The sequence below is a fragment of the Anopheles moucheti genome, chromosome 3, assembly GCF_943734755.1.
Source record: "Anopheles moucheti chromosome 3, idAnoMoucSN_F20_07, whole genome shotgun sequence".
NCBI lineage: Eukaryota > Metazoa > Arthropoda > Insecta > Diptera > Culicidae > Anopheles > Anopheles moucheti.
In genome coordinates, this window is record NC_069141.1 from 53367938 (window position 1) to 53385441 (window position 17504).

Sequence of the window (17504 nt, forward strand, 5' to 3'; positions counted from 1 at the left end):
TTACCCCAAGATCAGACACCTCTTACATCCTGCTTTTTCGAATCAATATAGAAATCATTTTATTTTCATATAAAACATAAATAAAATCGGAAATTAACGTCAAATAAATAAAATACAATAATAAGAGCCAAAGTAAAATTACGACAAAACGCCGCAAATAAACGCACACATGATAGATCCGGCAATAGTTTTCATAGTGAGAAAAATTCCACTAGAACCGGCTGTTTTGAGAAGTGTTGGGTAATTCAGATTGAGGTTCATGAATCTGAATGAATCTTTGAACAGAATGAATGAATCTGAATCTCTATTCCGAAGATTCATGAATCCTCAGAGATTCGTGAATCAAAGGATATTGAATTCTCATAGATTCATGAATCTCTTCGGAAAGCATAATTTTGGTCTGTTTTTTATGATTTTTGCGTCTAAAATAAGAAGTTTTATACAGATGAAGTTATTACAGGGTTTAACAAGTCACTTTGGCTTTTCTCGGTCTGAAATCCTAGTGAAGAAATAAAACCAATCGCCGCTAAAATCATAGGAAGCAGAAGGAAATACTTCATACGATACGAAATGCATTTCAAGACCGGCGAAGTATGCCATTGAAAAGCCAAAGTAACTTGTTTAACCCTGTATTAGCAAAGCTAGACTGCTTAAACCTAATCGGACTGAATTGTATTCTAGAGACCGTAACATTACGTTGCCCTTAGAGGATGATTTAAAAAATTATGTTTCCAAAGAGATTCAAGAATGTATGAGGTTTCAGTAATATCTGAGGATTCATGAAGCGCGAGGAATCTTTTGCGAATCGACTCATGATTTCAATGAATCCTCATTAAAGATTCATATGAATGACTCTTCGCAAAAGATTCATTAGATCAATCCCCTTGTGGTCGCGGTCAAATTTTCTCCAGGAACCCCTCAAGCATAAAGAGAGGATTCCAGCTTCGCTTTTCCAGCCCTTTTCTGACATAATCTATACACCTTTTACTACTAACCATAACGGCGAGACCCTAGGCAATAGCAGCTTCCGGTGCTCGTTAACGGCAGTCAGAGAGTCCGGCGTGCGTCTTGCTGATGATACCCTTACTCGAGTAGCAACGCCGAACCTGGCCGCCATCAAACAGGCACGGCATGCATTCGGCTGCTGTGTGGTTTTGTTGCTCTCGAATCATTCTGGAAGAGACGAATATCCAGTTGGCACTAGCATTACTGGAAGCTCGGTACAGATAATGCTCCGAACTGGAGTCGACTGAGCGGCAAATGCTGGAGAGACAAGCAAAAAACATGCGTTCTCCTCTTTTGCTAGTGGATTTATACTTCGTTTTCGTTTAAGGCAAGGTTCCAGTAACCTTGCACTGCAAGCATCTAACATTTCCAAAGCAAATATTGCCCTCATCAATACTACAGTCGACTCGCTACCGCTCATGCTATCGGTAATCAATCTCGAGTCTGCCTCAAACAGCCTCAAGCCTTCATCCGCGCCATCATGTGGTCCTGGGGGCATTCCCGCGATCATTGCAAAGCGTTGTTCTACATCAGTTGCCTTACTTCTCGTGAAAACCTTTCGGATTATACGTGAACACGACGACCACGTATGGCTGCGAGACTCTTTGGATGACTTCATCACCTGGTGTAAACACAAAGGCTTAACACTTTCATGCCGCTAATGGAGCCCAACATAATACGTTCGGCTAAGATGTGCCAAGAATCTTAATGACACTAGGCTCTCTCTCAAGGACCAGCTTGACCACGTGGTAGCCAGAAATAGTAGAGTGCTTGCATTGGTCATCCGTATCTTCGTGATCTTCGCGATCCTACTTGCATCAGTACGCTGTACGTTACTATCCACAGTGTCCAGAGTAAGAATGTATTATGACCAGTTAAATGCAGTTAAACATATATTTATTCTTCATCAGGTTAGTCATCCACTTCGTACATTGCAATGGCATTGTAATCTAAACAGCAAAAGAAATAGACGTTAAACGATAAAACGATGTGTGCAGCAATGTGAAAAAATTACTTCTAATACACTCACCTCTGTCGTAATAATCGTAAGCGACTACGTATGCTGGACGCTTCATAGCCACCTTGCCCCGCCTGTAAGCCGTCACGGTGAAACAGTGCCGTTCGGTGCCCATGTTGTTGTAATACACGACAACGGATGTGCCACCGTACCTAATCTCGATGTGCTGTAAATGTTAGAATTGCTTAAATATCACGTTTATCTTTACTTTCATAGAAATCTTCTCACTTGTATGGGATTTGCGGTAGTCTGTTCGCTGACCGGATTTTGGTCGACTTCGTACCCGCTGGGGAAGGTTACCTCGATGAGTGCCATATGCGAACGAGTATTGGTCATTCTCGATATGAAGCTGGCACACACTTTCAGCCGTAGTTCGTAGCTGGACCCCGTGTTCTGTTTCTCCAGATTCAGATCGAATCGTTGAGGGAAATTCACAAGATTTAAACTGTACTCATAAATCACTTGAACAATGCCGAAACCGATACCAGCAACGCTGATCTCCAGCCATTGAGTGTCTTCCGGTATGTGTCTACTCATTTGAAAGTAGATATCTTCAGGTTTTATGTGGAAATTTCCCGTTGTTGTTGTTTGTTTTAAGGTAGAAATTGACTTTCTACCCTGCAGCTGTACGATGTATTCGTGTCGCAAGGGAGAGACTTTTTCCGCCAACTTTGTCAGTGCCTTCAGTCCCACAAAGGTGTCTTGAGTGCGCGGGAAGCTTCCGGTAACGTAGCGTTGGTTCACCAACCAGCGCATCACCGGTATACCGTTCCCATAATATTCCGCCATCACAATGGACAGCAAAGCATAACCGGTAGTCTCGATGTTATTTTCCGTGCCGAAGTACATTGTCACGTCCTTTTTCAAGGGAGTTGCCATTCCCACAAGCTTTCCAAGTGCCCTTTTCTTCTTGCTGTGCCCATTCAACATCAACGCATAGGTCGCTATGGACAAATCGTAGGGATGTTCTATGTTTTCCACGCTGTCGCTTAAATAGCACATAGCCTTTTGGATCGCAACCGCGTGCTTCACTTTGGCGTTCTCATTTTCTAGGAGCGCTATCAGTACATAAGATGTCAGTGAAATGCCGTTGCGCAAACCACCTTGCATATCTTTGTGAATGACGGCACCGACCTCATCGAACCTTCCCGAGCTGTGTTGTTTGGAAGCAAGCCAATCGTACGCCTTCTCGACCATAGCCGTATCCACATCGCTGATGTACTTCGACGCCGTTTGAATTGACATTGCAACGAAGGCGGTAAGAAACACGCTGCCAGTAGCATTTTGATACGCACCAAACGAACCATCTGGCTGATGATAGCGCATCTGATTTTGATAGCCTTGGCGCAGCAGATTGGTAGCTTTATCGAGCAGACTCCGATCCTTCGAGCCAATTGCATGCAAGTAGTCGCGCACAACGATGTTCGGTACAAACTTTGCCATATTTTGCTCTCCATTGCCAGACGAAGTTGCAAGCAGATTATTCAAGTTATCAATTATGTTGGTAGGCTGACCGGCTTGAAATACAATCAAACAGTTGCATGGAATCGAAAGGATACACTTTTATTCAAATTGATACTCACGATTCAGTCGGAACGCGATCTTTTTAGAACCATTGTCTGCCTTCTTATGGAAGTCCAAATGCATCAGGAAGGTTTGATTTTGGTATGTATCAAAGTAGAACAGCTGGGATTGCATCTTTGCCTCTACCAAACTTTCTGGCATAACTCGGATCACCTTCTCCAGTGCGTCCGATTCTTGGTTGGTGTTAATTGTTGCCTTAATCCGTACCGTCATCTCGCCGAGCTTTCGTGCCTTTACCAGAAATGAGACAGGTATACCAACCTTCGGAGGAACAAGTACGGATTTGGTGTAGCTTAGGTCTGCAAGCAAGACAATGTAGTGTCAATCATTCAACGCATCAACAAATCAACGAGACTCACCTTCCAGAGGTCGTCCTATGAATTCCATCTGATTGGCCACATTGTACAGTGTCACATTCACGATGTACTCTTCTTCAAGATTGCTGAACAAAGTAAACAGAAACAAGGTCTTTTCGTCTCGTTTGATGGAGTACGGTAGATTTTCCACGATGTAGAACGACTGAGCCGTTGTTAACTGGACGGGTTCCTTAATGATGGACAAACCATACTCCGGATGAATCGAGAATCCCGTCAAGTACCAGGACGTGATCATATCTGGGACGGTCTCGATCATCTTATGCGTACCATACTTGCCTAATGTCACATTCTGCCAAAGCCACGATTCTGGAAAGCCTGTCCAGTACGAGACTGTTTTGGAGATCGCACTGCTCATCTGATGCCCATCCCGTGCTGACATATCGTGAGCTTCATTGCACACGATATCATCCAATGTCTTAACGAACACCCCCATACTCTGCAAAGTGAGCACATCTGTTAAATAAGATTTTGTGTCTCAAACTATTTTCCGAACTTACATAAAACAGGTCAAACTCCTTCTCTGCGTTCGGACCAATTCCTTTATACACTCGCATAATGTCCTTCCAGAACAAATCTGGGTTCTTGTTGTCGTGCATCAAACCATTGTTGTATGCAACTAATCCTACGTATGTTTCTTGTTGTCCGGATAAGCTGAGCTCTATATGTTGTCCCGGTTTTACTTCCTGTTTGTTTAGGTTTAAACGGAGCTGTTGGGTACAGAAGATGTATAAATTGAAACTGGATAATTTTGCGACTTGAGTTAACAGATTTACTTGAGATTAACAACTCAACAGGTGAGGTAGCGATACATCGTTTTTAAAATTACAGGCCCCAACTATAATTCCACCCTGGGCCTCCAAGCGGATTGATCCTCCTGTGATCTATTGTAAAGACTCGCATCCTGATATACCAACTTGTAAATAATTGATTGTAACAATTGCATTCACAATTGTAACAATTGTGGTGATAAGAAATAGTACATTGACAGATTCCAGTGTACTTACATTGTTATGATGTTCTTCGAAATCGATGTCCAGATAGTCGAACATCATCCTATCGTTCTTTACAGTCGCTACTATTATTTTGAAATACGGAATCATCTTTTGCGAAGCAATGAACCGAAGGGGATATTTGTTCTGTTCGTTCGTTCTTATGAAACCGGAATCAATAATGTTGCCGTTCTTCATTACGTAGTACACGAAAAACGCCATTGGTTCATTGCATGTTACCTGGACTTGCACTAAACGATTCAAACGAAGGCTGAAGGTAGAAGATAATATATCTCGTCATAACTACAAGCTGCTTTATCATCCGTGCTTTTACTACGTTCTACTTACGTTGATTTTAATTCCAGTTTGATGAACGCATTCGACGCAATACCTGTATCTTGAACTTTTTCGTCAAAGTAGAAACCGTCATCGCTTTCAAACTGTAAAATCAATTTATGTGCATGAGGATCATTTGTTTATGGCCTTTAAAATACACTTACGGTAATAACCATCTCTTGTAAACTGTTCCCTGGGCTTAGCTCCAGTTTGATCAAACCGCTATCGTCACTAGTGACAGCTTTCTCATATTCGATGTCGAGTATGATCACTTTACCGGTGATACCTTTGGCAGGTGTTCCATCGTGGTACCGGAACTGAAGCGCACATTTAAAGGGAAGTCCCGGATGGAAGTAAGGAATATCTTTTATCAAATCCACACGATATTTGTACTTGTACACAGTAATATGAGATTCTTTCACCACGGTGCGATCTAAACCAAGTAAACAAGAAAATCATGAGTACATCCAAAACTCTTTTGACATATTACTTACTTTTATGATGTTCGATAAAGGTCGTCTTTACCAACACATCTTTTTCATGTTCATGCTCGTCAAAGTGGCCAACGAATCCCAACTCCACCAGCCTCATGCCGTACATTGCGACCTGCTTCTGCTGGTTCAACTTATCGCCCTCCAAATACAGCTCCACCGTGGCTAATCCCTTCACTGGTTTGCGAAAATGATAGTTGGCTGCAATTGTCAGATTCAACCCCCGGTGCTCCATCAACGGAATGCCGCACGGTATCACCTCCACATCAAACACATACTCCTTCACTTCGAACGTTCTCGATACGAGCTCTTCTCCGTCCATCTGCACCGAAATTTTCCACAGTCCGGGTAATGGAGTTGTCGCAATCTGAAGATCACCCTCGAACACTCCGACGTACAGCTTGGCCGAAGGCCACACGCGGATCACCTTGTTTTGAGGATCACGGATTGTCGCATGGACTGATTTTACCCGTACAGGAGGCTTCAACTCAGTATCTAGCACTATCACACGAAATTTAACCGTATCGCCCGGTTTGAACATTGGCTTATTGATCTGTATTAATCCCGATATGGATTTACCGAGGTATACCAATGTAACTTCCTTCTGATAGCCAAAGCCACGCTGCCCGGCGATGGTAAGTTTGTAAGTTCCAGCTGATAAATCCGCAGGCATCTGCAAGAGAGTATACGTTTAACTTCCACACAGTTGTCAGTTGAATTAAGCTCATCCTACTTTGAAGGTGATCACTTTGTTCGTATTCCGCCGTACATCAACCGACTTCGTTAAGTTCAGCACACTTCTGTCATCATTAGATCGGCCTTCCATCCGTAGCATCAGGCCTACTTCGCTCATATTCAACTTAAAGTTACTGATCACAACCGTGTAATCCTGGTTGGCCCGAATGAATTTGGGGCCCACGACCAGTATTCTGAAACGGAAATGTCGTAGGCAATTTATTCATAAATCAATGATAACCACCGAACACAGAAAGTGCAAGATCGTCAGTTCCTACCCTTGAGTTGCACTTATGAAGATTATCAACGTTAGTATTCGCAATCTTATGAACTGCCACATGTTGTTCGAGCGTTGTGCGGTTTTGCGTTTGCTTCAGAAGGTGTCTAACATTGAACTGAATCCGGAGCTGCTTGCATCCCTATCTTGAAGGCAATGTTGCTAGTGGGGATTTCCTATCGCTAAAGTTCCACTGCAAAACATGCGAACAAGTCATCTTCCAAAAATATTGGGTGGTGATAAGTAAGAATTGTATTTCCCCATATGAAACGAAAACGTGGCGGCTCATCTAGCATTTAGCAACTTAAAGGAAAAGCACTTTTCGATCACAATTTTTCTGTCTTTGAAAGAACATTTTGTGTAGTTTATTGGCTTAACGTCAATAACTTAGGTATAAGGTGCATACATAAAGTAAATAGAAAATAACCACTGGAACTTGAAATCTGGAGGCTTGAAATCTTCAACAATATTTGTAGTTCTTGCATCTGAATGAAGAGATATCATTAATTTTGTTGATGTAGGTTAGTCTCTTCGAAGATTCTGCTCGACAAACAGACAATCGACATTGATTCTCCTTCGTCTATTATGGCACAATTCTTAAAGGTTTTGGAGAAGTCAAGTCTACCTTTCATTTGCATTGTTTACTAGATACAGCAAGATTTTATAGCATGAAGGCCGCCATTGGGTCATTTTATCCGATCCGATCCATAAAAGTGATTCCGATTGAGTCCGAGTGAACCGGTATCCATCAATATGGTTTCAAGAATAGTTCATGGCAATGTTTTTTTTATAGTGAGAATGATTCCGATCAGAGTTATAATAAGTTAAAAAGGGATTCAAATGCATTGAAAACATTTAAAAAAGACAAGAAAACCAAAGAACCGTTTTTTTCTATCTCTGGAACTACTGGACTACTGTTAAAACAACAAGAAAAACTGAAAAACATCAAAATTAGAACGACTTGTCTTAGAAAGTAATTTAAACATAATTTTTAACATAAACCTCGAAGAAAACTGTTGAATGTCGCATACTGCCAAAACAGTCTATGCAAACATACTTAACAATACAAAAATAGTTACTCGCGAACTCAAATTCGTTCAATTTTGCTTACAAATCCATAACAAACAGACCAGAACCAGACCATTTTTGGAATTATATGAACACTTTTACCACTTAAAAATAATCATAATTAAAATAATCATAATCATAAATAATCACATACTCTCCTAAACCCCTGCAAAAATCGTTTAATTTACGTATAAAACATTATTGATATTGGTAATTAATATCCGGATCATCACATGTTGTATGAAATTTCGTGGATGAGTCAGAACGCTTATAGTGAGAATGTTTCCCATGTGAGATGAACTAGGTGAGAGCACACGCGGAGAGCACGGAAGAAACGATCTCATAGTCCTCCTGTTGCTCTACATATAGTACGCCGAGCGGCCGTTTCATACACACGTGTCAGACTATTTGCGCTCAAAATTGTTTGTACTCGTTCGTCTCTCTCGTAAGCTACACACTTTCTCCTTTTTTATGAATTCTTATCACGTTGATTATGCGCATTGGTGTGTTAGTATTTTTGCTACAAGTTGATCAAAACATATATACAATAAATTTGCGTCAGATTCTTGCTAACGTTAACAAATTTAGGCTTTACAAACTAAGTAATATATGTTTTAAAAAATTAAACAGTCATTGTTTTTAGTTCCTAAATAACCCTAATTCTAAAAAAAAGATATCGATCGATTAAAGAATAGTTATATTATGCAATTCTGGTCTACCATCATCTTTATAAGAGAAACACAAACAAACGCTACCGGACGAAATCATTTGACCGTTAACAGTTTTAAATAATCACACAAATGTTCCTGTTATAATTACTCCCCAATAGAATGCGACAACTTCCCACAATAGATTGCACAGAGAACATTACATATTACGCAAATTATTTAAGTATAAGGTTACATACTGTTGATAACCATGTTGAATTTATTGACAAATATTTCTTTCAGTATCATGTCACCATGTTTGTATTTTGTTGGCATCAAGTGTTGGCATGATTTTAATTCAAGACAATCGATTATGACTCCTTGAGATAGAATAGCATATTGGTTGTAAGTAATGGGGCGCAAAATATTTAATCCTTAAATTGAAATCCGAAACGCGCTCCGACCCCGGAGCATACCGGATTGATCCGATCCGGCACATGGTCGGAGCAACCCATCTCTAATCACAACCAATAGTAAAAAACTCAATAGAAAATAATATTTGCAGGACGGAAATCAGTGTTACATCTTCTGTGGACGATCTCTTTGTATCGGAAATGATGAAACTGCCCTTTCTGCTGGAATTGTGTATCAACCGACGGATATTTTAACGAATGAAAAGAGTTGACAAATTCTTCCCACTTCAACTCGATAGTCGATCGATCACTCTTCTCTATTTAATAGTAATCCATCCTGGATCGCATTATGTACAGCGTCTGTTTTGGCTGACTAAAAAATATTTTTCCTGCGATCGTGGTGGTCATGATGGATGAACGATCGAGAAGATCTGGGCCAATTTTAAACATATTCAAATCATTTTGCGGTCCAAGCAATTAAATTATATGCCTTCAAACTATTTTTTGCAGCTATCTGCCACAGAAATAGCGTTGCAAGTAACGGGCAAAGTTTTTTGAAATTCTATATGTCTGAAAGAATTAAGTACATTTCAGGTTGTTACAATACCTTTTGCAATTATTTTACCATCCATGCGAAAAAAATACTCTTTTACCTTAATAAATTATTTGCTTCCTTCAAATGCATACTGCACCACGCATAATTTTTTGAATTGCAATATTTTCACCTATAATTAATTTTGTTCCCGACTCACGCAACAACGCCATGGCTTTGTATTACGCCGCGTCCCTACCGGTGTGCGCACCAATCATGCCGGCCGATCAGGTGAACATTATTGTCCAAATTACAACGAAAAATGTCTGGACAAGATTAGGACCTCCATGTTTGTCGTTTGCATGGCACAGAGACACTTTCGTAGCGTTTTTGCGTTTCTGTCTACGTATCAACGCGTTCCCACTGCGCCATACACCGCTCATTGTGGACCATGTCAGACATTGCGACGACGTTCCGTATGTTCTTCTGTTTGCCGATGGACTTTTTCTCTTCTCCACTCTTGGCCAATGCTATGCAGAAAGCAGCCCCCTAAACGTAGACCCCACATTCTGACCAAGCTCGTAAATGTCCTCAGCAAATGCGAAGGTGTGGACGACTACTACTTAGAATTCCATCGATCATCTACCGGCAGGAGGGAATTATCGTCGACAATCAACCGTCACTGACGCTACCGCTGAACACACACATTATAAGCTCATTGACAAAAATGACCAAACGCTGGTAGCGTCGATCGCTTAATATTCACGTAACGTTAGCGGAATGAATTGTTTAATTACCGTGAATGAATTGAGGTTTGGTGCAACCTAAGCATTATACCGGACTGTTAGTTTCTAATGTGGTTGCGTTTTTCTTTTTTCTTGTTGTTTTATTTCAGTTCGGAATACCATCTTTTTTGCCTTGCATTAATTGTTAATGCTGTTGCCATTCGCTAATCATGCTCACGAGCCAAACCGATGCTGGCGGTGTTTTTTGTTTGATGTGTGTTCTCTCTCTCTCTCTCTTTCTGAAAATGAAGGAATGCGACAACGAAGAAAACACAAACCATGAACAGAAGATCAATTTTATAGCTTTTTGATAAATGCATGCATTCAACTGTGGATTATGATTTAATTATCAATTTTTTTATTGCTTTTACAATGTAGAAACGTTCATATTGCTTAATGTGATCAATATTAGTTTCACGCCTTTGCCTTAATATAATAATAAATAATTAATAAATTGGTAGAATAATTCATAAAAATACGGCATTGGCGAAATAATGGAATTTAAATAAAAATAAATAAGAATAATTCATAAAACACTGCTTAATTTGGTACATTTACCTTCTATACCTTTTTTAAGAAGAATTTTTTAAATGATTTTCATCTTTCTTATGAAGTATATGTCATGTATGTTTTTTCCTATATCGCAAACAAAACTTACTCTAAAGTTCAACAAATACAAATCAAATTTAATGCCATTTTATATTATGAAAAGCAATTAAAAACATTAATTACAATTCCTTGTATTTGTGTATAAAATTCTCCCAAATTAATCTTACTACGGTAAAATGTTAAAAGTAACAAATAATCTATATGCTATTTTGGTCAGAAATGCTACGCTCAACTAAAAATAAAACTCCTTATAGCCTGCAGACTCGTTCGATCATCTTCCACGGCACAACGGATTCTTCCCCGGATGGACAATTTTCCCCCAGCAGCGTAGAACGGACCGGGCAGCCGGGTTCACTGTAACAACAGTGCACAGATTTCCACGCTACCGAATCTTTCAGAGGCGTGCCCAAAGTCATTAGTTTGTATGATGACAAAGGGAAATTTTATTACATCGCCCTTTTTATTCGTTGCACCCGGGAGAACGCTGGTTGGTTCACATCTGTGAGTGCGAGAGACATTTTTTATAGCTCCATTTCCTCGCTTTCGTCCTTGCTTAATTCGTTCGTTCCCTTTCGCAATACCGAATCGCTCCATTCTAACCAAACCACATCGATTACTTACTTCCGTTTCCGTTGTGCACTTTTGCTCGTCGCCCTACGATTATTTCGCTTCAATTCTTCCCATCTCCCGGGGAAAAAAAAGGTTCAATAGCGCAGTTGTCAGCGGTTTTTACTTCCGAGCACGAACCGGGCTGCATTGGTCCGGAGTGGAAATGGTCCCGTTTGCAGGAATTGGACAATATCGGACCTTGAGTGGGAGAACGTCGGTCGGTAAAGCAATTTGCTTTTTTATTTGCCATACTGTTGTCCTCACCGCGGGATACTGCTGTTGATTTGATGAGAGTTTTTTTTTCCTCGTGTATGTGCGAATGGTGTTTGTGTGATCTTGGTGTGACCGAAACTGGACAGTGGCAGTGTGTTAAATTTATTTACCGTTTGAAATTGGTGAATCGTTTAGCAAACAATACCATTTTTGAACTTGTGTGCTTTATGTTTGTTATTTTCGGCGACAATTAATTCGTGTGCCTGCCATGCAGCACATTAACATAGTTTTTGAGAAATGCTCTAATAAAGTTTACTTTTTTATTAGTTATCAGTTAAGTATTGTTTTAGATTTTTTTATTTTTATTTGTTTTTAATGAAGCTTTTCGGAGTTTGAGAAATTCATAATCTACGATAAACTCTGAAAAATTTGCTTCAAACTGTAATTGCGCACTTTCCGCCAAAGAGCTATTGGAAATTAGTCCACACACGGTTAGATCATGCACGGAAAACTGACATGGTTACTAAACCGTCTCACGTGGAGGCAACATTCGATTTCCAACAAATAGCGTTCCACTTGATCCAACCATTGGGCTCGCAACAGGTGCTCTTAGCGACTAGGACTTTCCTAGTACAACATCAACAGTATTCTTGATTGTTTCATTGCCATAAACATTACTGTTATTATTGCTATATTATTACTAACATTCTTCTCCCTCGTATTTGTCTTACCGCTAGGAAATTATATTATTATTGATATTTCGCATACTCTAAGACTTATCTTAAACTTAGAGATATACTCTAAGACTTATCCCTGCTGACTAACTATTAGACAAATCAGCAGGATACGGATACTGAATTCCTGTATTGATGAAATCTGCTTCGGATAACTTTGTTGATCCTATGACTTCGCCTAATTTATACTTATTTTGCTTACTTATACTTATTTTTGCGATCTTCAAATCGGAGATCCTTTCAGTTTGACTAGCCTACAGCTTCTGGTTACAAAAAATTGTGCCATTTTATACTATCCGTTGATATAACATTCGTTTTTGGTATTTCAACGCCTAGTGGCGTGGATGCTACAGATTTTTTATCTATTCCATAGCATCGTGAATAAAAATCGAATAAACTTCGAAGAAGCTCTTAGCTGATCCAGATAATTTTAAACACTATGTTAAACAACAAACAGTAGAGTCCATCATTATGCTTCATTTTTGTAGGATTTGTCGGCGAAGGAAAATTTTGTCTGCGGTGGTATATTTTTCTGCAACACAACCAGAAAGTTTATTTCTGAAGAAAGTTACAGCAATAAAAAATTTGTGACTGAATCTATTACTAATGTTTTAGAACCTGAACGATCCCACAGTCTCAGTCTGTCTTCTTTCCTGGGCACTAGGTGTTACGGAAAAAAATTAATTGTACAATTGTTTTTTCCTGATTATTCTGATTTAAATTTCTTATATTTGCTCGATTCAAGTGTCCATCAAAGTAGCACTTCCACATACCGATGATCTTCAGTTCGATCGTCAAGATACCTACTTCTGCATAACGACACTCAACGATATTGAATGGTGTTTAGCTTCGTGGCGAGTATTTACTCGTTTTATTGCTAATTTATAATTACTTTTCGGTGGGCACACGCGGTGCGTAGTGGTTTCGATCGTAACGACGTGCTGGACGTTGGCAAAGGCAGAGAGCGAGATTAAGCTCGCCAACACTTTTATATCCTGGTGCGAACGTGCACCACTAGCTGTCCTATTCTTATATTATCCCTTGCCCTGTCTCCTAATACCCAAGGATCTTTTCTCCTGTTACGTCTTGTTTGCGCCAGATGGCGTCCTGGTCGCCACAGGTGGAACTGAAGTAGGAGTCAAATTGGGATGGGTGCTGTTTTAGTTGTTCCGACTTCTCAAAAAGATGTTTAGCAGAGACGTATCTGTTGCCTTGTTGTAGTTAATTAAAAGGGCAATTTTCTAGTTTAGTTTCACCCCAAATAGCACGAGAATCGTAAGTATCGATTATAACGTAGTAACGTTGTTTCTGGGACGGCCTGGACGGTGGTATAGTGACAATCCTATCCGGATCAAGGATTGACCATCAGGCTACGTTGTAAAATAAGTTTAATAAGCCAGAAACAGTAGGCATTACCTACTACGACGTTACGTTGTTTCTTAGTAGTTCTGGAAATTATGGAATCAGAAGTTGATCCTGAGTGTTGTTTTGCACCAAATGAAGTACTACGGATTCAAAGAAGCTTTTTCTTCGTAATCTTCGAAAGTAAATAAGAATTGAAAGCGAGCTCCATAACTTCTTGGATACCCTTACATCTGATATTTTGCTATAATCGTAGGTAATAAGAAAAATTGTTTAGTTCAATAACTTCTTGTAGTCACTAACGTTATAAACAAGAACTCTCGCAGTAAAGTATTAATTTCAATCATTTGAACATACGAAATTTGCTTCACTGTTAATTTTTTAAGCCTTGCCTGCACTTGCCAACACAGTCAATCATTTCCAAATATGCTCGAGGTATGCAACTCACATTTCAAGCAACATTTAAATTTAAACGTACTCTTTTTCTCTCCCTCCATCGTTGGAAGCAATTAATTCAACTCCCAAATGTACCCAGCTGCTCTCACGGAATGGCAAATCGGTTTCGCTTTCCCACCCCAAAAACTAACTACATTCCACCATATCCTTCCTGAAATCGAACCCCATCACATCGTCTGCTCACGTAATCGTGCACGATTTATACGATTGCTTTATTGATTGATTTTTAACGATATGTCACCCGATATATCAAACCATGAAAGGTGCAGTAACCGCGGTGACTGTGTTGTGTGATGGCCCGCTTTTGCAACTTCGCTATCCGAGCCGATCTGTGATGTGCCTCTGGACCTCTGCCGGTGGAGATCCATTAGTTCGATGGTATCCGGGAACCAAAGGTCGCAAAGTGTGATGGGATTGGCGCTGATCTGGAGCTGCTTAATTCACATCACAGATTGCGAATGTTTTAATAAATTGATTTCATCGCTCGATAACTGCACCGATCCGATTGCCAATCAGAAGAAACATATTTCGCATCATTGCTCTGAGGTTGCAGAATTTACTTATTTTTTATCAAAAATTCCCCATCGAGTGAACTCTCTACAGGTGCAATACAATATAGGTGCAAAGTAGAAAAGTAAAACAGATATCAGCAGAAAAAGCTTGATAATTTTGAGTATTTAAACACAAAATTATCACTTAGTTCAGAAACCGGCTTTTGATTTTGAGTTAATAAAACAATAAAACGAAACAAATAAAATAATAAAACAATAATGATCTTTCACAGCTATCAATAATAATGAGTTTCACTGATTACATTATAACAATAAGTCTAATAAAATCAAGATTTCATTACAACTGGCATTGTATTATAACAAACATTTCCAATTTGCATCAGTGGGAAATCAAACACCTTACATTTTGTGCAAATCTGCACTACATTTTTCATAATATTGCATTGCTAAATAGTTAATCAATGCTGACAATGCAACGCAATAAAGGTTAAACAAAAACAACAATGTGTTAAAAATTGAAATAGACCACATAAGTCTTTTTTCCCACACACAAATGTTCAAACGATGCCGCACTCACCGCCGCGTCAAACATATGCAAACCATGTGGCATCAAGTGTAAAGCAAAAATTCCGTAGCATTGGTTTGCCCTTCCCTCACAGCGTCGGTGGTCTTTGCGGCTTGAGAAGGGATAATCATATTTATCGGTCTTTACACATTTCGGTCACACACGCTACCATGATAAAGTGTTATCCCGCGGAACAACTAGAACACCCGGAAATTCTGCACACAAAGGGCACCGATGCACTAATTACGTCTTGATTTCTGGATTGCTCTGCTGCAATGTATTGAATGGGCCGTTTGTCGCCTTGAATGTTTCTCGCTTCAGAACGCATCGTCGGTTTTGACAGCTTTCCGTTTCATTTCGGCAACAGTTAATGAGAATTCACCAATGGACTGGGGTTACTAATGACTTATGAGGGTGTGACTTCTGTGGTTAAGCAAATGCTCAAAATTGGATCCTTCAAAGGTACCGACTTGGATTTATTGCGAAGCAATAGGCGGCATTCGAAGCTAACCATTGATAATATTCCCATTCCAACTAAATATTTTTATTTTGAAATAATTGCGCAATGTATTTTAATATTATTATTAATATTAATCCAAGTTTCGTAAATTAATCTTGCAAAAAGAAACAGGAGCCTGTAACAAACTACAACTTTAGTTTAATATAACTTGATAGATTTATTGCTATAATTTGATAATTTAAACTTAAAATCAATTATAATGCTCTAGTCAAATTAATGCATGTCCAGGTTAACCAAGATGGCGATTAGCATCGCATCTAATTAAAGCAATCTGACAAGGTACATGATATATGCATCCAATGATGTTGTACGTGATAAATCTCAGGATTATTTTGTCCCCTAAGGTCACTAAAAGAGTGTCTGATGTACTGGCCATATGCAAACAATCGCGATAACTGTCAGGAGCACCTAAGCGGTTTGGGGGATTCCTAGATTCCTAGGAGATGGTTTTGAGAAACTAGGAATTCGACGTGTGCCGAAAATTTCCTTCGTGCGGAAGTAATTTCTTTCGCTTACCATTGAAGTGTTTTTAACATTTGTGGAATATTATTCAACGGACGATTTCAATGCGACAGCTGGAGTCGATTGTTTTGCCGTATATAAACGCCACATTGTGCGGGAAAGCGATCGAGTTGAGATTACCCGAGCTGACAGGATCAATGATCAGAAGATACCGGATTCGAAAAAAACATACCAGGTGAAACAAACAAACAACTTAACATAGCCATACCTGAGGCAATGAATTTGACAAATAAATATTACTAAATCAAGTCCTGTTTGTGTGTTTTTATTATATTTGTGCAGTTAGTGTTTCATGTAATGGAATGAACACTGTTGCAAGTTGCAACAACATGAATAAATTTGTGTTATTTATAGCGCTAATCTGATTTTTTGCGAATTTAGTATCTTCGACATACCTAATTAAATCATGAATTAGAGTCTTAAATATCCCCTTCTTTTTTATATCGGTACAACAACCTGAAGAGGTCTAGGCTGGATAGTCAGTCCTGCGTACGGGGGATTAGTCCGGATGGGATTTTGTACGGGTCCTGTCGTGTGAAGACCGGCGCCGTTAAAAATACGCCCCGATCTGATCTAATGATCTTAAAAATAATTTCTTGTAATACACCTAATACATATATGTTTTCTAATTTTTTCCTTTGTTTGCAAAACGACTTAAATCTGAAACGATCTATTGATCAGTCAGCTATTATAAAACTAAAATAACTCAAAACAAAAAAACTTTTGTATGACAACGCAAGTTTCGAATCCCACAATACATAATTATTAATTTGTTTTAAAATACTCTACCAAATCGTTGTAGTGTTAAATCAGTAATTAATGAACAATAAACACATTTAGAAATAGTAACTATTTAATCTAATTGAGAGCAACCTGTTTGTAAATGATGAAGTATTTAATCAAAAGAAAAAAAATAATTAAAAGGTATAATGTAATTGTACATAAAATGTTACAAATATGAATAAATACTTAAAATAAAACAGGCGAGCTCGACATTAAGCTATTTGAGATCCTTGTAACAGGGTTAACTCGTTGTATTACCTCACTGACTCCACCTAAACTCACTAAAGAGAGTAGATGTTTTTATCGCTAATTCAATGTACATCCGCCCACTGTTTCTAAGAACATTCTCTTAGGCCAATGCA

General features: G+C 39.1%; 1 protein-coding gene across 1 annotated transcript; it reads right to left on the bottom strand.

Moving 5' to 3' along the window:
- Window positions 1-1917: 1917 nt before the first annotated feature.
- Window positions 1918-6875, bottom strand: LOC128302836 (thioester-containing protein 1 allele S3-like). The gene is made up of 12 exons (XM_053039684.1): window positions 6814-6875; window positions 6534-6729; window positions 5804-6473; window positions 5474-5742; window positions 5322-5413; window positions 4989-5244; window positions 4482-4691; window positions 3967-4420; window positions 3607-3906; window positions 2252-3540; window positions 2036-2189; window positions 1918-1955 (listed from the first exon to the last, which is right to left on the bottom strand). The coding sequence occupies exons 1-12, from the start codon at window positions 6873-6875 to the stop codon at window positions 1918-1920; spliced, it is 3990 nt and encodes a 1329-aa protein (XP_052895644.1).
- Between the last annotated feature and the right edge of the window lie 10629 nt (window positions 6876-17504).